The following is a 24585-nucleotide window of genomic DNA, read 5'->3' as shown; positions in this document are numbered from 1 at the left end:
GGTGGGAAGAGATTCAGATCACCTTTATCTGACCTGCTTCTTTCACTAGAGCTGAACAGCATTTTTAATGGCACCCTCTACCCCCCACTTCAGCAGGGTTAGGTGGGCCTAGCTCAGTCCGTGATCATTATGTCCAAGCACATATTTCTACTGCTTTCACATGCATCTCACTTCTGCTTCTCCATCTCCTTTACAGTTACCTTCTCTTCTAAATGTTGGTGTACCCTAGGTCGAAGTTCTAGTCCTGCTTCTCCTTTTCCGCTGTTCTGTCTCTCTAAGTGATCTCATGCATTCCCAGGGCTTTGAATACCAAATACATGCTCCTGAACCCCAGCTACACAAACCCAGCTTTGACCCACGCTTTAAAGCTGTATGCTCAATGCCCTACTTGGGTAAAACAAGCAAAACATTTCTGTAAGTCTAAAATGGGACTTCTGATTTCCACTGCTCCTTTCACCCCCATTCATAGCCGGTCCTCTTCCCAATCTCCCTGTATATCACCCAACCAACTACTCACACTGTGGAGAAATCTTGGGTTCTGACCACTTGCTTATCCTCCAGCTTCAGTTCAGGAACAAGTGTGGTCATTCTTTTTCACTCCAAATCAACTCTTGAATCTACACGCCTTCCGTTCCACTCCACACCCAAGTCTAAGCTAGCATCATCGCTTGTCAAGACTAAGGCAACATGTTACTCCCTGCTACCCATCTTTGCCCTTGAAGAACTCTCCTGCACACAGCAGCAAGACACTCAGAGTGGCCTGCTCTGTTACCAGTTGGTGGGCATCGACCCTATTATGCTTGGAATAAAATAAAAAGTTGTCACTCTGACCTGCCAGGCCTGCATGAGGGGCACCTCTGCACTTATGCACCTTCACTGATGCCCCCCCACCCACCTCTCTCAGCTCGTGCTATGCCCCACACATGAGGTGCTGGCTGCCTGACAGGTTGGAAACATGGCCTCAGGCACCTTTGGAACCTGCTGTTTCCTGGACCTGCAGTGTTCTTCCCTCAGCCACCTTTTGTTTTGTTTTCCTTCTGTTTTGACAAGTTTCAGACATAATAAATGCCTGTGTACCTAATATCAGAAATTAGTAACTGTTAACATTTTGCCATATTCTTCAGGTTTTAACAGCATACTATTAAAACAGAAGTCTCTTTTGAGCTTCTTTCCCCATGTTCCATCCCCCCCTCCTTACTCAAAGCCAGTAACGGATATTGTTGGTTCCCCCCCCTGCATCCATTTCTCCCTTCTTCCTTTCTGATGCAGCCTTGACTTTGTTAAGGCACCTCCTCTACCCTCCTCCCCACCCCACGTTCTCATGTGCTTCAGCCAAAGCCAACAGTGGCCCAATTATGGCCAAGGAGACAAGAAGGAAGGTTTCCTGGGAGCTGTGCTTCCTTTTCCCTGGAGGTACACAGTGGGAAGCTCGTAGGACTTCTTGAAGCTCCTACCCTCCCAGTCCTGCCCTATTTGCCTTTAGAAAGCCAGTTGGGACCAGAGAAGCCAGGCCATCTGAATTTCTGATCCGACGCCAAGGCTGGAGCTAAACAGTATTCTTGTTTGTTCAGTCTTCATCATCTTTCATCTGCTTATCTTACATAACTGCTGGCTGCAAACATGAAACAACACCAACACCACAAACAGAAGGAAACGACTTCCTACTGTCTCCACCCTGCTCCCAAGAATGAAAGAAAAAGGGCATTTTTCTCTTATAGGTAACCATTATTTTTGTTAGCATGTTATTTTACTGTACTTATGTGTGTGTTTATACTCAGTGCCATGAAAAACGTGCACAAGGGGAAGTCTCCATTCACACGTAAAATGTTTAAAGTAACAATTCAGAGCTGACCACTCTGTTTCTCCTCTTTGCTTGCAGGTTGTGGCATGTTTACTCTCCTGTCATCTGTCACGGCTGCTGCCAGTGGCCTCCTGATGGGCTATGAACTTGGCATCATCTCCGGGGCTCTTCTTCAGATAAGAACCTTATTAGCCCTGACCTGCCACCAGCAGGAAATGGTGGTGAGCTCCATCCTCATCGGGTCCTTACTTGCCTCTCTGCTGGGAGGGGGTTTGATTGACAGGTATGGAAGAAGGGCTGCCATCATCTTGTCGACCTGTCTGCTTGGACTTGGAAGCCTAGTCTTGATACTCAGTTCATCTTACACGGTTCTTATAGTGGGACGCATCACTATAGGGCTTTCCATTTCACTCTCGTCAATTGCCACTTGTGTTTACCTCGCCGAGATTGCCCCAAAAGACAGAAGGGGTCTTCTGGTGTCACTGAATGAGTTGATGGTTGTCACTGGCTTTCTTTTAGCCTACATTTCAAATTATGCATTTGCCAGTGTTTCCCATGGCTGGAAGTACATGTTTGGACTCGTCATTCCCTTGGGGGTTTTGCAAACAATTGGAATGTACTTTCTTCCTCCGAGTCCCCGGTTTCTGGTGATGAAAGGACAAGAGGAAGCTGCTGGCAAGGTCCTGAGGAGGTTGAGAGCCATCTCAGATACCACAGAGGAACTCACTCTGATAAAATCTTCCCTGAAAGATGAATATCAGTATAGCTTTTGGGATCTGTTTCGTGCGAAGGACAATATGAGGACCCGAATAATGATAGGCCTAACCCTGTCATTTTTTATACAAATCACTGGCCAGCCAAACATATTATTCTACGCATCAACTGTCTTGAAGTCTGTTGGCTTCCAAAGCGATGAGGCAGCTAGCCTCGCCTCCACGGGCATTGGGGTTGTCAAGGTCATCGGCACCATCCCGGCCACACTGCTGGTAGACCACATCGGCGGTAAAACCCTTCTCTGTGCTGGCACTTCCGTGATGACAGCCTCATTGGTGACCATGGGCATCGTGAATCTCAACACCCACATGAACTTCACCAATATCTGCAGAAGCCATAGTCTTATCAACCAGTCTTTGGATGAGTCTGTGCTTTACGGCCCAAGCAATTTGTCAGCCAGCAATGAAACTCTTAGAGAGCCCTTTAAGAAGATCACTTCCCACAGCAGAAGCTCAGTAACGCCCACAAGAAATGACATGGGTAAGAGAGGGGAGATGACCTCACCATTCTTACTAGATGCTGGACTAAGCCAGACCGAATACCAGATCATCACAGACCCTGCAGAAGTCCCACCGTTTCTGAAATGGCTATTCTTAGCCAGCTTGCTTGTTTATATTGCTGCTTTTTCAATTGGCCTAGGAACAAGTAAGTATTTTATTTTTTTTTTAGTCCTTCCCTCTCACCCCTTATAAATGTTAGTGAATTGCTTCTGACCAGTGAGAGCATCCCACTGCTCTAGTATTTTATATGCAGAACTACTAGAGGCAGGACAGGGATAATATTGGCCACCGGATGTCTCTACTAATGCAGAAAGCATGCTTGGCTCACGCCGCTTTATGAAGCATGCAGGGCCAGCATTTGCCCAAAGAGTAGGTTGGCTGGTATCTATCACATGAGGATACTTTAACACTGAATGATGAGAGGTGAAGCAGACCTTGAAAGATATTTATTGCCCAAGAGGATATATTGTTTTATGAAAGCAAGCTTACTGGGATAACATTATTTTTACATATCATTCCTGAGTTTCTCCATAGGTGAAAGGAAAACAAAATCAAGATTTTCTCAAAGACACAATAGTGGATACATTCTAGTAATAATGACGAAGAAGGGAATTGTGAATTGGGAAGGAGGAAAGGAGGATCCATTATTTCTTTAGGTGTATTTTATCACTACGGCAACCACCCAGGGCACTTCCTTCTATTAAGCAGGAGAATGGGAGTCATGTTACTCCTATTAAACGGAGCCCGAACAATTTACAGAGAGATAGCCACAAGGGTGTTTTATTTTACGTGGCCAGTCTACTCCAATGACAATGTTTAAACCCTTCTCTGAAGCAAACTCTCTGGGGTTTGCTAGAATAGCTTGTTTGTTGAAGTTCCCTGATGTTTTTGCCTCAGCCTGAAAGTCTAAACCTCTTTGTAGAGAAGTTGTAAAAGGTCTTTTGTACATATCACTAGAAAATGAAGTGCTTAATCTGTATCATCCTCAACTCCCTTCTTTCTTTCTCTCTCTCTCTCTCCCCCACCGACTCACACACACAGAGTTGGTATTAAAACCTTTGTTAACAAAGATCAATGACCAAGCAAACTTGCTCAAATACAGGGACAGGTTAGAAGTTAGGAATAATAGCAAGACATGGGCTGTGTTGAAGGAAAAGGAATCACGTGGACAAATGTGGGTTTCTGGTGCCAGGAACCGGGTGGTGTTCCTGGGAAGAAAGTCATTTTAGGGCTGTGTTAGTTATCCGCTGTTAACTCATTAGCTATTTATTCAAGTAATAACCAAGGACTATGCTAAATGCTGGAGAAACAATAATAAACAAGATAGATAACATCCTTGTCTTGAAGGAGATTATACACTCCTATGCCTGCCTCTTTCTGGCCAGCAACAAGCGCATCTGGCTGGCTTCATCTCAGTCAGTCAATAACGGGACTTGCACAAGGCTGATATGGCCTCTCTTCCACCTCTAATTCTTCATCTTCAGTCTACTCCCACTTGTGACATCAGTCTCTAGATACTGATTCATTCAAATGCCAGAGCGGGGGGAGGGAACCTGAGCAACTTTGCCACTTGCTGTGCCAAGTTGTAGGTATGGTCAGCAATGGCAAGACTGGGCCATGTGGTCCAGAACATCAGTGATCAGAAGCTTGTCCTTCCTCTGGCACTTGAAGTAGAATGATTTCCCCATAAGGGACCGTGCAGGGGCAGATAGAGGAAATGCCTCAGATCTCTGATTTGTTCCTGATCCCTGGCCCTGCTGTTTAAAGACTTAACGGTGATAAATGCCATTAATGAACAGTTTCCCGGAAATAGGTTTCTACTGTTATTTCAGGATTTAATGATCTTGGTTTTGTACCAGTGAGACATTTGTCTTAAGTTATTACTGGCTATAACAAATCTCCAAATACGATGTGGTTTAGACAATAAACACTTCTTTCAGTCTGGAAGCTGGGAAGTGCAAGACCCAGGGCTGACAGATTCTGCTTCCTGGTTTGGAGATGCCACCTACTTGCTGTGTCCTCACATGGTAAAGAAACAGAGAGAGAGAGAAGGGGAGGGGAGGAAAGAGCTGTGAGGACACTAACCCCGTCATGAGGGTTTCTCTCTAGTGATGCACCGATTACCTCCTCAAATCCCCATCTCCAAATGCCATCACCTTGGGGACTGAGGTTTCAACATCCAGGGGGTGCAAACATGAAGTCCACACTATACTCGCATGGTTACTCTGATATATAAAACTAATGAAATCTGAGCAAGGGAGTTACGTTTTTATTTTCAGAGACTGTTTAAACTCTATGAAAAGGGCAAGATAAGGGTGCTACCTTGTACCCAGGAATAACCTGACCTTGTTTGTGAATTTTGCTATATTAATAAGTACAAGAAATGTTACTCGTTTGATAAAATTCAGGTCGTGGTTATTGTTTCATTGATTTTCAATTTCAGCATCTTTTTTCTTACATATTCATTATAAAATGAAACATATTTCCTTCTCATATCCATTTTCTTGATCTAATCATTTGACATATCAAGCATCAACTAAGAATCTAAGAAAAGCTTAACAAAAAGAAAAAAAATTTCCTGTTTGTCTGAATGCAGAGAAACTCCCAGGTTGGCAGAGAGTGTGGCATAGCACATATTGCAATATGAGAAACATTGATCTGTAACTTCCAGAACCACCTTATTCATGGCAGGAGTTTTCCTAAGCTCATGCTACGTTTCTCTCATTAGTTTTGGGGTAACTTTGAAAAACATAGCAAACCACTAATGACAAAGTCACTGAAGTCATTGGATACATTATTGTATTAGAGAAAGAGTTCCCTTTTTCAGAAAATGCAATCTGATTTTGAAGAAGAAATTATTGAAGGCTGTTTATTTACCCTTTAGAATTACTTGAATAATATTCTGTGCGAATGTTGAAAATAAAATGTAAGCTTTAGACTCAGTTAAAATGTATGGATACCTATTATGTCCAATACTGAGTTAGAAAGTTTTTCCACACTTGGGAGGACTTCATTTTGCACTCACAACAAGCCTGGGAGGGAGAGGTATTCACCACGATTTACAAACGATGGAACTCTCAGAGAGGTTAAGTGAGTGACTTGCTCAAAAGAATGACATCTCTTGTCATCTGATACTCAGTGTTAATCAGCAGACTAAGAGAAGATTGGGCAGTCTTGTGTTGGTCTTGCTAGTAAAAGTTCATTATTTTTAGTTCGGCCTTCTTCTCGAGGATGCATTAGATGTAAGAATGAATGAAAATAGTGTATCGTTGTCCATCACATGAGTCTGTGGGCAAATGGCCCACTTTGCATTTTACTCAAGATAGAGACCATCTCTCTTTTTGAAGCTCTGCTAGGTAAGTTAGCATGTACTTTTTATAAGGCTAAGCTACAAGATAAAAGAAAAGGATAATGATAAGACTACAGAAGTATTTGATGTGCATTTACTTGAATAAGCAAACTTGGTTAGGATAATGTTCAAATGTGTATATTGGTTAGAATTCAAACTCAGCTATAACAAAGCCCAAAACACAGTGGCTTAAGCAAAATAAGAGTTTCTTTCTGTCTCTCACTTTAACAACTAGCACTGGGTAGTTCTGGGTGCTTTGGAAGCCCCCAGGGTCGGGAACCTAAATTCTGCAGATAATGTCCCCGGATCTCATTGTAGCTATATTTTAATATTGGTTCTCAGTCTGCTGTGATGGCTACTTAAAAATATGAATATGTGTTTTAAAACTTCATCACCCTCTTCTGATAGCTAATGGTACCTTGAGAATAAGTGAAACGCACGAAGTGCAGTCAGTTAAAGCGAGGCTGGCCATAGAAAGGCCTGGATAATAAGACATTGTGAGCGATTCTGTCAGGAAAGCAGAAGCTCTGTGAGTGACACAGGGTAAGGAATTTCTTACAGGAATTACACCTAAGGCAATTGTGGGAGATGCTGAGAAGGCAAAGGTTTAGAAGGGAAGGTTAGAAGGAGAGGAGAGCTACACCAGTCAGGGCCACGAAAGGAAGCTGGTGAAGACCTGGGTGGAAGCCCGCAGCAGCAGCCTCCGCACCCGGCTGCAGCCCGAAGCCTCTGCAGGTCAGCAGGGCGCGCAGGAGAAAAAGCTCGACTCCCAGCAGGGAAGCAGAGACCGCAGACCTTGCTAGGATAAATTGGATCCGTAAGAAGAAAGTGGAGCCCACGTCTGTCTCTCGGCACATCAAGTTCAATGACGCAAGCCTCCTGTAGAAAAACTGGTGTCCATTTGCAACACAGCCCTGACAGTGTGGCTGGCATAGTAGGTGGAGAAGCTGGAGGAGACCAGGCTGCACTGGCTGTTGCCCCACATCAGCATGGAGAACCAGCAGATCACCACCGTGTGCACCAGCTGCAGTGCAATCTAGGACCCTGTACCAGTCCCACCGAGCAGAAGGCCGAGGTGTCACTTGGGCCTTCAAAGTCTCACGCAAATTTCTCTTCTTGCCAACCCTAACCCAGGACTGTACAGAGAAGAGAATTCTGGGAAATGGAGTTCCAGCTTCACTAAATGGACAGAATATAAAACTGCCAGAGTAAACAAGGAAGGGCATATCTCAGAGGTCAAGGGCCCTGCATTCTCTCTTCGATTGCTGTGGGAGACATTTATTTCTTTTCATGAAAACATTATTTATTAAAATACATTGCTAGATTACATTCCATCTATTTCTCAAAAGAGACGTCATTCAATTAATGTCTCTTGGCTTTTGTTTCTTTAGCTATAAAACCAAAATCGCTCTTCTGCCAATGCATCATAGAAGAATTCATATTTGTTTTCTTTTTTAATTTTTTTAAATTTTAATTTATTTTTAAAGAGAGGGGAAGGGAGGAAGAAAGAAATGGAGAGAAACATTGATTAGCTGCCTCTTGCACTCCCCCAACCGAGGATCCCCCATCCATAACCCAGGCAAGTGCCTGTCCAGGTATCTAAACGGCAGCATTTTGGTTCACAGGCTGGCAACCAGTCCAATGAGCCACACCAGCCAGGGCTCATATTTATTTTCTCAGGAATGTTAATTATCTCCCTTGGGCTGATGACTCACTTATCTCCAGTTCTATCAACTCACATGACTTCTAGTTCCTTTTTTCCAACGAGTACTGGACTTTTCCACTTTGATGCCTCATTCTCAGCCAAACACAAGAAGCCGGATCCTGAATTCTTATCTTCCCCAACCAAGGGAACTTTCCTTTCTTTTCCTTGTGGCCAGCCACTCGGGTTTGATGCCCGAGGACCTTTTCCCAATCTAGTCAATGACCAAATGCTCTTGGATTTTCCCTCACAAATGGCTGCTGTTTATCTTTTTCTTCCCATTTCTGCCACCATCACTTACCCCTTATGGCCACTGTTAGATTGCTAGGAGATTGTCCCTGTAGTTCTCTGCCATTCTGGGCCCTTCTCATGCCCATTCACCCTCCATACCAGTGTCCCTTAAATACCATGTTCCTTCTGTCACCAGTGTTCACACGCCTTCCACGGTGTCCTACTTTTTACTACAGCAGAGAAGTCAAATGCTTTGCGAAATGAAAAGGAGATTAGGAGTTATCTACTCCAACATTTCCTTTTTATCAAAAAGAGACAAGAAACACCAGGACATTGAGATCACACAGATTTAAAACCCCAGGCATTGGAAGCCTATTTCCATGCTCTCTCTGCTACTATGTCATCCATCTGTGAGGGGAAAATTTCATGGTTTTCAAGATCCTTCATTATCTTACTCAACTATATCAGGGCATTTGCACAACTCCAGGGGGCACCGTTTACACTGCAGTTCTGGAGTTGTGCTCCAGGGCCGCCATTCCTACAGACGTACATACGGGTCCCACATAGACTGAAAAAAGAATGATGCTCCCTGGAGTCATGCAATGAGCCAACACTTTACCGCCCTGGGCTTCTTCATTGCCCACTACTTCAGGCTTCCTCTCCTCTACCCAAATCCCTCCTATCTTTAGAGCTCAGTGAAATTCTTATTTCCTCTAGGAATTTATTTCTTAGAAATCTGTATTTGTATGAACTATTAGTTATGTATAGGTCAGTCCTGGCTATAAGAAGCCTGAATTTTAAATCAGAAAACTTGGGTTCTAATCCCAGGTCTTCTATCTACTGATTGTGTGATCTTTAAGTCATTTATCTTCATGAAGGTCTTTCTGATCCATGAATCGGACATAGTAATACCTGTCTTATCTCACAGAGAGAGCATTACGTGAACTAATACATGTGTGTTCTGGATGCTATAGAGTACAATATAAATGGAAGTTACAGTGTAATACATACATGAAACAATGCAGTGTAACATAATGTAGTCCTTACTGATACAGTGTGTTGCTTCTGTGTGTTTGTTTTGGTTTACTAGCCAGAATATGGTCATTAGATTGTAAACTCGTTGAAGAAAGAAAAGACATATTTTTTTTCTTCTCTCCCTCTAAGTTAGCACTGCATAAACCTGATTGAAAACCTCACAGGAACACATTTGTGTTTCTAAGGAGGGGGAGGAAGGACTTTAAAAATAAGAGGCAGATAAAGGAAAAATCTGAAGTGCGCTTCTTCACATGTGTCAAGCTCTCCATGGGGCAAACTAAGTAGTGCATAAGATAGAAATGCTAGGCTGCCAAGGAAACTCATGTTTCTGCCAAACACCATCACGAGTTTTTCTGCAGAATAATTTGTCACATGGGCATGATTCTAAAAATCTTTGTGCTTTTGCTCATAAGAAAAGATGCAGGGCAATCAGTAGTGCTTGGAGACAAGTAGTGAGAGGCATTTAGAGCTTTTCCTTGTTAAGTCACAATCACTTGGGAATTTCATACACAGGGAACCTAAAAGCAGTCCCAGATTTTTTTTTTGGTACACCTCTGGGTTTTTTTGCAACAACATGATGAAGAGATCCCCTTTGAATATTTCTTAGACCAACACCAATACTAGTGAGATAAAGATTCTCAGAGGTGAAGGAAGTGTGGAAATGGGAAAGGGGAATAACCCTCCATCTTGTGGTTTCTCCAGTTTGTAATTGCCATTTCCCAGGACCAAGCTGGGTGAGTGTTCATGCTGGAGGCTGGGAAGCATGCCGCACTCCAAGCAGAACAAGCGGTTATTTCCCATCTATAGCCTGGGATTATTGATCCTCCTCAAGCTTTTAGAAGGGATCTGAATAACTGTCCTTTTTTTTTATTGCTAAGAGTCAGTCATTTTTGTCCATTTTCATGTTGTAGTTTATTTTTCTTTTCTAAAGAAAGCATATCACAGGAATTCCAATTCAATCACCAAAATTATATTCTAGAGCATGGGTACAAACTACAAAAACCAGTTGAGTTTAAAGAAGATTTTTATTAGGAGCAAGATTTTCATACCAGATCCTGAATGCATTCTAAAGCTTATTAACCTAATGTGATTATTGCTCAGGTATTTTATTTAGAGAGTTGATTGTTTATAATAAAGCAAATCCTTTCTGTAAATAGAGGTACAAAAGAAAAAGTACTTGCTGTTCTAAAGTAAAACTGAAAGCAAGATCACACCATTTTTATTAAACCTTCTTAAATATGGGTTGGCTTAGAACAACATTCCTTACTTGTATTTAGTCATACCATAATTCCTTCTGCCAAAGAAGTGTTTGTATTTTTAGGTTAAAGTCTATGTCCTGCATCATTTTACTTTGTGGTGCCCTGTTTCCCTAACCGTGAAAGAATAGGGTTGCCCAGAATCTGGAACTCAGGAGGAGAAATAAATTGCATACCAAGCAATCTCATGCATTGTATTCTGTGCATTTATAATGTTATTCTAAGAAGGGATCCATACGCTTCCCCAGCCTGCTGAAGGGGTCATGGCCCAAAGAGGGGAAAAGCTTCTGCCCTGCGTTTTTCTGTGACTAATACTAACATTCTTCCATCAGATCAAATCAGGACATACACTCCATTGCTTTTATTGGAGACTATTATTAAACAGTTTGTTTTCCACATCTGATCTTTCACTTCAAAATATGTTCAGAGTATTAACCTTAGTCTTTGCTGTGTTTTGGGGGTGGTCTTGATGACCACTTTAGCTTCTTTCAAAAAATCTTTTTCTGTGGTGCTTCAAGCTTCTGAGCAGAGCCGAAGAGTCCTGACATTGTGAGGGTTTTAGGCCACACACAGATTTCTCTTCTAGCCACACTTTAAAGGTGGAGCAGAGAAGGGCCCGAACACAAGCCATAGAGTTATTATCTCATGAGTTCATTTGAGGTGAGACTCATGTGCAAACCCAGCCTTCCTTAAAATAGTCACTGTAACTTAGAAAAATGTGTCTGCCTGTTCGGTTCACAATAATTACCAGGACTTTTTAAAAATTCACAAATTCCTATGTCTGTAAATTAATTAACCTCCTCTTCCGTGTCATGATTAAAGTATTTTCATTATGAGCAAACAAAAGGAACTTGTCCAAGGTCACATATTAAGTTCAGTTATGATTCTGTGGCTGCCACCCTTTAACTACCTTCGTATTCACACATTCAGATGGAACCTTACACTGGAAACCGAAAGACAGGTGACACCCAATCACCTCTTCCAATCTTTTCTACCGAAGAAGCAGGAGTTCCAGCAAGAACTCATCTTGGAGGAACAACCACGGGAAGAGAGAGAGAGAGAGCCTTGGGGACTCAATGATTCAGTCACTCAACCCGCACGTGTGTCTGGTTGCTCACCCATGAGGTGGTGGGTGTGATGCCACGGGCTGGAGAGTCAGGGATGGCGAGCGAGGTCCACACCCGGCCCTCATGGAGCTAGTGTGTGGACAGGCGATAAGCAAGAACATGAAGACATGCATGATACACTTCAGGAGAGAGAAGCGTTAACATGTAGGGGGAGGTAAAAGTGATAAAGAGAAATGAAGAAGGATAAATGAGAGAGCTTGTTTGGAGGAGGGGTATCTCAGATAGGGTGGCCACAGAGGCCTTCCTGGGATGGTGACATTTGGGTCACAGCTTGATGTGAAACCCTGGGAGGAAGGAGTCTTAAGCAGGGAGAGCAGCAGGTCAAATGGCCTTGAGGAAGATGTGAATTGAAGGTTTAGGAGAGGAGCCAGAAAGCCTATCGGCACAGCGTAACGTATTTGGCGCTTGTATTTGGACGAGGCTTTGGCATCATTTTGGGTCCCAGCTCCACAAGGTAGGGCTTTGGGCAAGTCACTTCATCTCTATAGGCATCGGTTTTCCTGTCTAGGAAACGGAACAACACTGCCGGTCTCACTGTAATTGTGGGGTTGATGAAGCAATCTGCACAAAGTGTACCTAGTTTAGTGTTTGGTTTTAGGCATGGACTCAATATATTTAGCTCTGAGTACTGCCAAGTACCTGGCTACAGTCAAACTGAGATGGATAGGTCTGATAATGCCAGCACTGACCTCAGCAGGCGTTTTGCTTAAGTCATGCCGGGACATGCAGGACTGCTTCATTAGCCTCATGCTGAATTACAATGCCATGGCCCTCCTCACCTTCCATTCTAGTTGGGTGGAGACTAAAAAATACATTTGGGGGTTGAAGTGTGGTACAGTTCTGGATGACCTATAGTCCAGAGAGCTTCCTAGAAAATCAGCCAGGTTGTACAGAAAATCCCAAGTCTCTGGTGACAGGTGAAAGATGCGATGTTGGCTGAGGAACACCAAAGGTCCCCTCTTCTAAGTTGGTATGACTAATTTAGACTCTATGTCCCATTCTGCACAAAAACTGTCTCGTTCACTGTTGTTTCCCAGGGCCTGCCCCACAAGAGGGGCTCACTAACTCTTTGCTGATGAGCCAAAAACATCTCAAAAAAAAAAGAGAGAGATGTTTCTGGAACTCTCTCAGCTTCTGTGATTAAAGCTTTTTCTCTCTCTTGTCTGGGGTTGGGACATCCTGATCTCCTCTGGCGTGAGTCTAGGGAACGTGGGTTACATGTGATTTGTGCAGCCCTACGGACATTTGGCCAAAGCTTACATCTGAGTAAAGTTACTCAGTTCAGAACTCAGGGCCATCTCTAATTCAACTGATGACCAAAGAAAGTTCACATTTTAAGTGTACTAGAATTAAGGTCATTTACAAAGTTAACAATGTTAGGGAACATATTCATTTCCAAACATCTATTTGCTTTCTCCAAATAGGAGACTCAACCCTTCCCCTGGGGAGAGAAATTGAGAGTGGCTCTATCATGGGGTGGTTATTACTACCTTGCTTTAATAATCAAATGTTTTTAATGTTGACTTTTTGCCAAAAATAATTTAAGGTAATTCTTTCATGGTTTTACTAAGAAAAATATGTGAAAATATGAACCTGAAATTTGGGGGTTGTTTTTGCTTACTTACTTGGCATTACAGCTTATAGAAATATTTCAGTGGATTATTTCAGGCTTAAGAGTCACATTAAATTCCTCAGATATGAGTGGGCAGTCCAAAGTTCATAATAGGAATAAAAGATCTTTGCAGAAAAATTACACCATAGCCATAAGTAATCAAACTCTCAAGAACTGCAAATTGGATGATATGGTAGCCCACTTGCAAGCGAGCAAGCTGGCCTGTCACAGGTTTATGGATATTAGCAACAGACTGCTTGATCAGAGACAAAGAACCATTTACTACTCCTTGCAGTAACAATAGCCAGGATATCAGATTTGCACCAGTCTCTGCCCCAATATCCACAAGGCCACATGAAGAGGGTCCGATTACACCTACACCCATGATGGGTTATTTCAGAGGAGAGGGGCCCTAAGCTTAGGGTACCCAAACTGTATTGCACAAACTATTCCTAATATTTTATAATAGACAGTAAACTAGCTTGATTTATTTTCTGCAGGGAGACTTTATCTTTAACTGACTGGATACTAAACACACCTTTGCTCCAGATGAGACACTACATCTCTCTTCAAAGGCTGTTTGTATAACGAACATCCTTGGAATGGTAGTCTGGACAAAGATGGTCAGACATACAGAGATGCAAGAGACCCATGGAGACTTGTCTCTCACATCAAGTATCCTGAAAAGGCTGCTTTTCTGTTTTAAACAAGAAACTAGAATTTTTTTAAGGTTCAAAGATTATAGAGCTTAGCTTTATTTGGTTTGGTTTTATGGAGTTGAATCAGCCTTTTGGAAGATGGGCACCCATAGGAAGAAAAAGGCTCATTTGCCATAACACTTAAATTTCGAGTGCATACCTAAATAACTCTGGCTCTTCAAAAAGAAATCTTTCACATGATGTTTGCATATAATGATGATGACAATTGCAGGGATGTGGAACTGTAGGTTATAATTTATAAGTTTATTTAGCTGCATATTGGGTTTAAGAGAAAGAAGCTTACAGATCAGAAAGACATCAAATGTTTCACAGGAGATTTTAATATCCTTCATGTTTCTCTCCAGACCCCAGGCCCCTGATGTTGGAACCGCCACAGTGAAAGGCTTTGTTAGTGTTCACCGTCCTTTCCCACTATTCTTGTGACAATTGCATATCTTTAGTGAAAAGCTGTATTGCACAAACTATTCCTTAAACAGGAGAGTTTTGTTATCAAATGTAGCCATTACACAATCATGTTCACACACTGGGTTTGCGTTAAGTGTACATGTTTACCTTTAAGATCTTGCCAATCTTTTAATTTAGTTTTTTTTTTTTTTTCATTTAAAGCTTAGGTTTCAATTATTACCAATATTCACACTGCTGCTCTTCCTTTTTTTAGTTAATTAAGTTAAAGATCGTTTTGATTAAAGTGGTGAATTATTTGGTCCTCTGGTGTTACTCATTAAAATAATACAAAATTTAAAAAAATAGTATCTGGATAGATACTATTATACTCAATATACACCCAAACAAAAGAGGAAAAACTGAAAGGCATCACGTGCCTGCAGCAAATGACCCCTGTTTTCCTCTTTGGAGTCAGATGACGAGGCAGTGGCACCCAACAGAACCAGAGTCCAACACTGCGTTTTGCAGCGTGAGCTACACACACAGTGGAATGACACCATCAGTTCTGGCACCATCTGCTCACATCACACATCAGTGTTGAACTTTTGCTTCAGCCCAGCACAACCCTAGTCCTATGCTCTTGAAAGTTAAGAATGCTGGACACTAAGGATATTAAAGAAACAGACTAGGTTTCAACACTACCTTAATAAGCACAGGCACTTGCCCTGGCTGGTGTGGCTAAGTGGATTGAGTACTAGTCTGTGAACCAAAAGGTTGCTGGTTTGATTCCCAGTAGGGGGTGCATGAGAGGCAACCCCACATTGATATTTCTCTTCTTTTCTTTCTCTCCCTTCCCCTCTGTCTAAAAATAAAAAAATAAACTGAAAAAAAAAACCCAGAAAGCATAATACAATCATTTAAAAATAAATACATAAACACAAGCATTCATTTTTTTCCTTTACTATTTTCCAGAACACAAGGTTAAGAATTTTTCCAAGGAATGTTAAAAACTACAATACTTTCCTGAATGAAGTCCAAAGCATCAGTTATGAAAAAAGCAGAAAATAAAATTTTACATCTAAAGCATGACACTTAATGTTATATTTTAGACCAGAAAAGCCTAATTACCTGTAGTGCTTGCTTTTCTTTTTCTGTTTTTCATTTTGAACTCTAGTTCAGTGGTCTGCAAATTAGGATATGCATACCCCTGGGGGTTCACTGTACAACATACTCCTTTAACCATGCTTCAAAGAAAATCAACTTCAATTTCAAAAAATCTGCTCTCTAACATTTCTCCTTCTCCTCTCCCCAGTTATGTGTGCTCCCTCTTAACAGAAAGCACACCTATTGCCCATCAGAAGCCTTATGATACACGTCACACAGTATCAGAACCTCAGAAAACTAATTAAAAAGACAGTTGGAAAATCGGTGTAAGTGTGGGATGGGAAAATGTCCCTAATAACTAGATAATACTCCTTTCATAAGCCTAGATATTCTCAATAGTTTGCTTTCAGTAAAACTGAAGGATGACTTATTCAAGTTATCAGCTGACATTACAAATAACTTTTGTTGTTAATTGAAAAACTGATGAATCTGTTATTATAAAATTTCTTCAACTCTCCATCTATTTTCATTATTCATCAGAACAATAAACTTCTACTATTTAGAGTAGAAATGTATCATGCTATTCTAGAAGTAAGCAACATTCACCTTGGAATGTCTTGGTTTGTTATTTAAGAAGTGCAATATTATATTCGTGAGTGAAATATTTCCTTTACAAGGCCAGGAGAGAATAAAACTCAAAGAGACTGGGCCAAGAGAGAATGCTAAAAAATTAATTAATAAATTAAAGCTCCCACCTCACTGTTGTTGAAGGTGGTGGCCTATGGTGGAGCACACCTTTCAAAGAACGTAATGTTCCCACTTAGGGAACTCATGAGGCCAGAATCTAGACACCTGGTTGGAAGGGAGTGGACATATGCCCTTGCAAGTGTGCAGGCAAGTGGCCCCTAGCAATGAGAGAAAGAGGGGTATGCTGTGTGCTACTTGCCCAGGCGACAGAAGCCTGAGAGTTGGCCTCACTCAGACCAAGTGTAGGCCCCTTGCAAATCAAGTTGTTGAATGCAAATTCTGCAGCCTAAGCATAGAACTTCCTCCAAAGCTGGCAGGAATTTCCTGGTAAGAGTTTCAAGACCTCCATGACACTTTCAAACCACCTGGGGCCACCAGGCCAGGTGCAGCAGGAAGAGCTGAAGCCAAAGGGAAAGTTGTGCCTGGAGAGCCACAGGTTTAAATCTGAAAGCCTCAGTGGGAACACTGCGGCAGGGGCCTGGGTGGGGGGGGTGGGCAGACGAGCATGGCAATGCACAGGTAGTAGGGCTCAGTCTTCTCCACGGACTGCTCCTGCAAACCCATGCCCATGTCCTTCCCCGCACACAGAGACCAGCGACATATTTGTCCTTATCGGCTTTTTATGACACTCTGTGCAGCCATAAACACCGCCTGCAGATTGCATCAGGGCCAGGCAAGTGCGGGCAGGCAGCCTGATTTAATACCAAGTGAAATGTGGGTTCCAGGATCTGTGTGCCATTATCTCCCCACAGATCTAAAACATCCTCAATCTTTGCAGCATAGAGAAGGCCTTCAAGGCATGTGCAGACACTGACATTTATAGAGACATATGTTTCTGAGGTAGGCAGTCCTGGGACGACAGGGTTGAAGGTGGAATACTAGGGGTCAGGGGGAACTGTTTCAGGACCTGCTGAACTGCAGGGGCTTCGCTTGCTGTCGGTCTTCACTGCATCTCGAGCACTCTGGATTCCTCACGAGCAAACAGCACGCAGCATCTCCTGTGAGGCCATCATGGGGGTGGCGGGGTGGAGGATGAACAGAACAGCCAGAGACAGCCACCCTGTCTTTACTATGGCATGTGGCAATAACTTGATTTTCCTTCGGGAAGAAATGAGGCCATTTCATCAGAGAAAAACATCAGTGGTTTTTGAAGACCTTTACACTTGTCGTGATAGAGAGCCACACAGTCCTCAGGTGACAGTTTATCCCTTTGTGCTGCATGCTCTGTGTTACCAACGAAAACAAAGCTTCCATGTTTCTTCTGTTTCGGGCATTCGCAGCGCAGCCCAGGGAGCAGGGGGGCCGTGAGATTCTGGCCCAGTCTCACTCCTCAGTCTGCCTTGGAAAAGCTCTCACCCTTTCAGTAAGCTCTCTCTCGCTTCAGGCAGCACTTTGACTTTTACTTCATTCTCTCTGGATCTGAAAACCCGTGACTTTTATGGCTCTGAAATCGTGGTTAAAATAACATCCTCCGTATTTCTGACTTGGCAGGCCCCTACCAGGAGGTGAGCCATCCTTGTCGGAACACGCTTGTCAGTGGCTGCAGCATGCAAACCAAGGCATCAATTCTCGAATTCTTTCTCCTAGAAGTAGAATGTAGAAAGAATTTAGGATTCCCTCTAAAAACAAATAGAAGCTTTCGGCAACGATACATTATCTTTTGAATGGTCAGGTGCAGGTTAGCTCGACAAGTTTCCACGAGAGACCGAGGGAAGCCTCTTGCTGAATCGTCGGTTAGTGCTCACCGCCTGGTCTGAGCGCCCAAAGACCCGGCTCCGCGCTGCACTGAATACGGGCCTGAGAGAGGCCGTCAGTGTGGATGGACCTCGGGCAAGCCCGTGGCCGTTCAGAGTGAGCACTCATTACTAGTACTTTGTGCGTCCGTCCCATCTTCCTGTTGGTGAGACCCACCGCTTTCCATGACAGTAGGGCCAGCGCGTTTTCATCCGCGGCCAGCATGGCGGTGACTGCCACAACCATGACTTTCCCCAAACCCACCACATAAGTCCGAGAGGCAATCCTGGTGAAAGGTGGGGAGGGGAAGAAGGGTTTCAGAGGCGATGAGGCAGAGATGGAAGTAGGTCACACAAATCTGTGCTAATTCCTCCACTAAAACAAAAACAAAAACAAAAACAAAAAAAATGAGTGTCCCTTCCTTCACCTCCTTCTTCCAGCTGCCAGAGCAAAAGGCGACAGGGACCCCTGCTCCACGCTGAGCCATGGGAACTGCCCATGGCTAGGAGAGACAAGGGGACGGGGGCGGGGGATTGCTCTATGGTAGAGGTTGTTTAACTTCAAAAAGTTGGATTCACATAATTTTATCTTGTATTCACCCAAGGACGGGTCATTACAAGGGCTTTACCAAAGCTTTGCAGCTATTGTTCTACTCAGAGGCAGAGCCCCAGGCTTGCAAACCCCCAAGCAAGGTTATCTCTAAGGACAGAGTCTGAAAGAACCTAACGAGGGACTTTGGGGCAGGAAGTGGAGGGGAGGGGTGTGCAATTTTGTTTCTGAACTCCCTATTGATTAGAACAATGATAACGGTGTTCCTTTTCGTCCAGGCCCTAAAAGTAACCCTACGTAGATTTACTTGGAGAAGCTAATCAAGAAAAACATGTTTTTTCCTGCCCTTCTCTAACACTTAATTGATGTTTCTTACTTTAAGGTAGCAAACTTACTCTGAGCAGATGTTTTCTCTGCAGAGAGTGATAGTGTGATGGGAGACGTTGTTAAATCAGGGCACAGCTGACTGCTCGATGCTGGCATGGGTGGCCACGCAGTTGCTGGCCCGTGGGGTCTCTCCTGGGCTCTAGCTTCTTCCCCCCATCGCCTCCTCTGGGCTGGGATGAAGCAGCTGGTTGGTATATATATACATGCTGGCATTGCCACACAAGGTGACTTAGCTGTGAGCCAGGGTTGGGGCAGCTCCTGAAACCTCCTTTCCTCAGAATTAAACATGTCTGTACTCCACATTTAATTATTCATTAACGAATCTTCACTGAGCTGCCATCGTGATTAAAAAGCATGAGTTCCAGAGACTGACTGCCAGGGCTTAATGCCACCTCTGCCACCTAGGAGCCCCGTGACCTTGGCTGACTATGAATGCCTTCACACCTCAGTTTCCTCTTCCATAAAAGAAGGATAGTAATATTCTTGCCTTGGATTTTCTGAGGATCAAATGAGGTTTGTAAGGTGCTCAGCCCATTGTGGGAACTGGCAGCCAATTTATAAGACAAACTTGGTTTGATTGGCTGTGAGCAGGAGTTAATTTTTTTCTCTACTTTCTAATTCCATCGGCCAGGTCCTATAAGGTTCCCTGTCACATTCAGACAATAAAAAGTTCTCTGATCAGTTTTCAAGCCCAGAAGTGTTTCCTTTCAGAAACTGGTACACTAATCAAACCTTGGAGTACTGTTTAAGTTAGAACTCGGCTCTAACTAGCTTGCCCAGGCCAGGAAGAGCAAGTAGAAGTGAGACTAGCCAGGTCCTTCCTCACACTCTCCTAGTTTTATTTCCTACCCACTCAGTAGCTGTGATGCTGGATTTCTCCAAGGTCGGGGCAAAGGAGATTCAAGAAAAGGCCCCAGAGGCATAGCAGGTAGAACTGAGGGCTGACACTGAGGTTCTGTGCTAGGCAGGTGGCCCCACCCACTTCCCCTCTCATTTGCATTTGTCAGACCCGTGACACCTACAGCACTTTAAATCCCTGCCCCTGCTCTGGGGCCACAGTCAGCCTCCCTCAAAGTTTCTCACTTCGCTGGAGGTAAGCAGAAAGCACACGGCCCTGTTCTCCAACCACAAATCACGCAGGACTCAGCTGGTGAGCCCTGGACTGCCTCTCAGTTTTGATGGCTTTTTGATCATTCTGCTGTTCCCCACCCCCTCTGCCTTTTCCTCCAGTACCCTGGCTGGTGCTCAGCGAGATTTTTCCCGTTGGAATCAGGGGACAAGCCATGTCTTTAACTTCGAGTATGAACTGGGGCATCAACCTCCTCATCTCTCTGACGTTTTTGACGGTGACTGGTAAGGATGTATCCTTCTCCCTGAATGTCTTTGTGTTCTTAGTTAGGACTGATGTAAAGCACACTCCCCTGGAAGACATTTCACTGTGGACATTTTCAAGCACGTTCTGAAGTAGAGGGAGTGGCAAGGAACCTGATGAACCTCTGCCCAACTTAAAGAGCTGTCAACCTTAATTCATTTATAACCTCACCTGCTCTTCCTCCCACATTATTTTAAAACACATCTCAGACAGAATGCCATTTGTCCTACAATTTCATCATGAATCTCTAAAAGATAAGACCTTCGAAAACGATGACCACAATATGACTATCAACTTAAAAATATTCATAAAAATCCCTTGGGATCAATATACAGTCTATGCTTACATTCTTCAGAGTCTTAAAAAATTATTTTTTGTATTTTGTTTGTTTGAATCACAATCCAAATATATAACTTACAATTGATGGATATGTCTCATAGAATTTGTGGGTTTCACCTTCATTTCTCATCCTTCCTCCCTACTTTATATCTTTAATGAAGAAACTGGGTCATTTGTTTTGTGGTTTCCCCAGGTGGGGTTTTGCCAACTGTCGTCATATAGCACGACCTCTGTCCTTGGTGTTCCCTGTAAACTGCTGTCTAGATCAAGAGTTTTCAGATTTAGACTTTCTCGGTTGTTCGTTCGCAAACAACCTTCAGGGGCAGTGGCTGGCGTCCTGCCACCAGAGGCTCATCGCGTTTGCGCGCCTCCTGCTTTGCCCTGTGGCCTCCTTCGAGGAGGATCGCTGCCCAGCTCCGTTGTTTACATCCCGTCCTTCCTCCCGAATTCCTATCTGACCTGCTTCTCGAAGGAGACATTTCTTCTATAGCTGTTATGAGGAGTCTCTGATAACTGATAATTTTTTTGCCTACGCTGACATATGGGGTCATAGGAGAAAGGAAAGCTTTCTCTTCATTTTTCAGTTTTTGAAATAATCGGGTGGCTCCCCAGCATCCGCCAAACTTGACCAAGGAGTTGAGGCCTCTTTCCTTTTTTTCCTTTATACACAGATATCCACATATATAAAGGTTGCAAACAAAGAAACAGAAATCTCAGTCTCCTCAGGCCTCTAGATCTAGATGGCAGTTGACAGGAAACACGAAGGACAGAAAGTCAAGTGAGACGACGACAGTCAGCAAAGTGCCACCTGGGGACGGCTTCCCCACGACTGACCCAGTTTCTTCACTAAAACGACGAAGCGTCGGGGGGAGCGGGGAGGAGACTTGGAGATAAAACCTTCACATTGTAAGACACATATGAACCAATTGTAAGTTTTGTATTTGGGTCATGATTCAAAGTCTGAAAAAATAATTATCATGCCATTGGAAAATGTGAATAATAGGCATACATCATGTATACATTTTCAAAAGCGGATGAGTACTAAAATGTAGGTATCTATATATCTATATTTACTATTTCTGAGTCTCATCAACCACTTTTTTAAGTACATCTACTTTGGAACTTTTGGAGTTGTTAAATAAGCATGGTTTGAGTTTTTTTATATAAAACTTTAAAATGTTTGTGCACTTCATACTTTTTTAGAAATAGTCCAAGATTCCCACCCAAACTGTTTTTCCAAAGGAATGGCTGGTCATGTGTCATACTGCACAATTTCTTAAATTCTCTCAAACAAGCAACAGCTGGCCTCAGTGGGCCCCAGGCCCGGCACTAGCAGCAGCCAGCCTAGATTCACAGTTTGGCTTTGCCTGGGAACCTCCAAGCCCAGCACAAGGAGCAGCTACCTCAGATTGCTTTGTAGCTCATGTAGGTGGCCGCAGGCTGAACACAGGTGGGGGCTGACCTTGGTCTGCACTACCTGGGGAACCCCAGAGCCAGTACATCCAATGGACAGCTAAAGACCACGTTGCAGCACCACCATGCCCTGCACAGCATGTCCTCCATGGGGGGCGGAGGTTGGTGGTCAGTGGTCACAGCTAATCCTTACCCCTGACTGGCCTGGGTAAACCCCTCCCATTCTCTGCCAATAGCAACCAAACTTCAACTTCAAGAGGAGGGTGTACTCAGCCTAGATGAAGGGTGCACCTTGAGTACCCATCTTGTGTGATAGAGGAGGCTGTGTCACTGGACCCTACAGGACACCTACTACATTAGACCATGCTACCAAGACAGGGAGTCATAGCTGCTCCACCTAATATATATAGAAACAAACACAAGGAGGCTGCCAACATAAGGAGACAAAGAAACATGGTCCAAATGAAAGGACAGATCAAAACTCCAGAAAAAAGAGTTAATCAAAATGGAGATAAGCAATCTATCAGATGCAGAGTTCAAAATACTGATTATAAGGATGCTCAAGGAACTTAGTGAGGACCTTAACAGCATAAAAAAGATCCAGTAAGGAACAAAGGATACACTAATTGAAATAAAGAACAATTTACAGGGAAACAACAATAGAGTAGATGAAGCCAAGAATCAAATAAATGATTTGGAATATAAGGAAGCAAAAAACAGCCACTCAGAATAAAGAGAAGAGAATCCAGAAAAATAAGGATAGTTGTAAGCAGCCTCTGGGACAACTTTAAGCAAGCCAATATTTGCTTCCCATGGCTGCTAGAAGGAGAAGAGAGAGAATAAGACACTGGAAATCTATTTTCAAAAATAATGAAAAAAAACCTTCCCTAATTTGGTGAAGGAAATAGACATGCAAGTCCAGGAAGCACAGAGAGTCCCAAACAAGATGGATGCAAAGAGGCCCAATCCAAGACACATCATAATTAAAATGCCAAAGATTAAAGAGATGGGAGATGGGGTGTGTGGGAGAATGGGTGAGAGGTGAGAGGATTAAGAAATACAAACAGGCAGTTACACAATAGCCTTGGGGATGTACAGTACAGTACAGGGAATGACATAGCCAAAGAACTTCTACGAAGGACTGTGGACACAGACAAGGGTGGAGGGATTGCCTGAGGGAGTAGGCGGTGCTGGATGGAGGGGAGCAAAGGGGGAAAAATCAGGACAACTGTACTAGCATAGTCAATAAAATAAAATAAAGTAAATAAGTAGATAAATAAAAATTAGTTTCCCAAGTAAAAGATAGAAGGCAGCCAGCCTTTGGACGCCAACATTTTTAGTGCGAGCTCGGCTCTATCAGTGAATGCAGAGTGTTCCAGAGAGACACACTTACTCTGCAGTGCTCATGACACAGCTGCAGTATTGTGCTCGGCTCTGAGCAAAGTGTTTGAAGACTGTTTAAATATTTTCAGAGGGTTGCAGTATGTCCATCAGCCAAGTACAAACTGGATGACATGGGCGTGTGACCTATTGCTACCGAGCTCACAGGGAGGGTTCACTTCTTGGGTGTTCTATTCAAGGATGAGGCCCGTGAGACTTGTATGTTGCAAGATAGTTTTATTTACTCGCAGCAAGTAAAGGAGACTGGGAATAGATACCCAAAGCCCCTGCCTCCCGTAAGGGAGGCTTAGCCCTTGCTTGTAGACACTGTTTGGTCAGTTGACGCAGACACCGGCCTGCATTATCCATGGCGTTATGGATGAAACATGAGGTACATTCACACGGACGATCGAGTCCTGTGGAGGAAAAGGGACGCCCCGGCTACCCTCTCAAGGGGAGGGTGCCTTGGAGCGGCCTGGCCACTCTCTCAAGAGGAGAGCACCCCGATCCTTCCCCTGACAGGTTTTTATTGGGATCAATTTGCACAGGAATACAGGTAAAGCTCATAAATCATTGTCAGGCAGTAAGGATCAAATGATAGATAGCATACAAAGAACTATTAGGGCTCATTCTGAGTAAGGGTCAATCACCTAAAAGGCTACAAAACTTAAGAGACTAAACTCATTTCCTGCTCAGACCTTTTAAGAGCATTCTCAGCAGAGCAGGTTTCACAGGATTTTACATATCCTTCCTTTTTTAAAAAAATATATTTTATTGATTATGCTATTACAGTTGTCCCATTTTCCCCCTTCACTCCCCTCCACCCTGCCCATCCCCTCCCACCCACATTCCCCTCTTTAGTTCATGTCCATGTGTCATAAGTTCCTTAGCTTCTACATTTCCCATATTATTCTTGCCCTCCCCCTGTCTATTTTCTACCTACCATCTATGCTACTTATTCTCTGTACCTTTCCCGCTCTCTCCTCCTCCCACTCCCCTGTTGCTAACCCTCCATGTGATCTCCATTTCTGTGGTTCTGTTCCTGTTCTAGTTGTTTGCTTAGTTTGCTT

At 43.4% G+C, this 24585-nt stretch overlaps 1 protein-coding gene across 1 annotated transcript in view; it reads left to right on the top strand.

The window, feature by feature from the left end:
* Positions 1-24585, top strand: part of SLC2A12 (solute carrier family 2 member 12) — a 53775-nt gene that overhangs the window by 18076 nt on the left and 11114 nt on the right. Inside the window, 2 exon segments of the mRNA XM_028509473.2 lie at positions 1880-3220; positions 20242-20364. Of these exon segments, the coding sequence (XP_028365274.2) occupies positions 1880-3220; positions 20242-20364 (1464 nt within the window).

This window comes from Phyllostomus discolor, chromosome 4 (assembly GCF_004126475.2).
Source record: "Phyllostomus discolor isolate MPI-MPIP mPhyDis1 chromosome 4, mPhyDis1.pri.v3, whole genome shotgun sequence".
In the NCBI taxonomy this organism is placed as follows: Eukaryota; Metazoa; Chordata; class Mammalia; order Chiroptera; family Phyllostomidae; genus Phyllostomus; species Phyllostomus discolor.
This window is presented reverse-complemented; position numbering and strand designations above follow the sequence as displayed.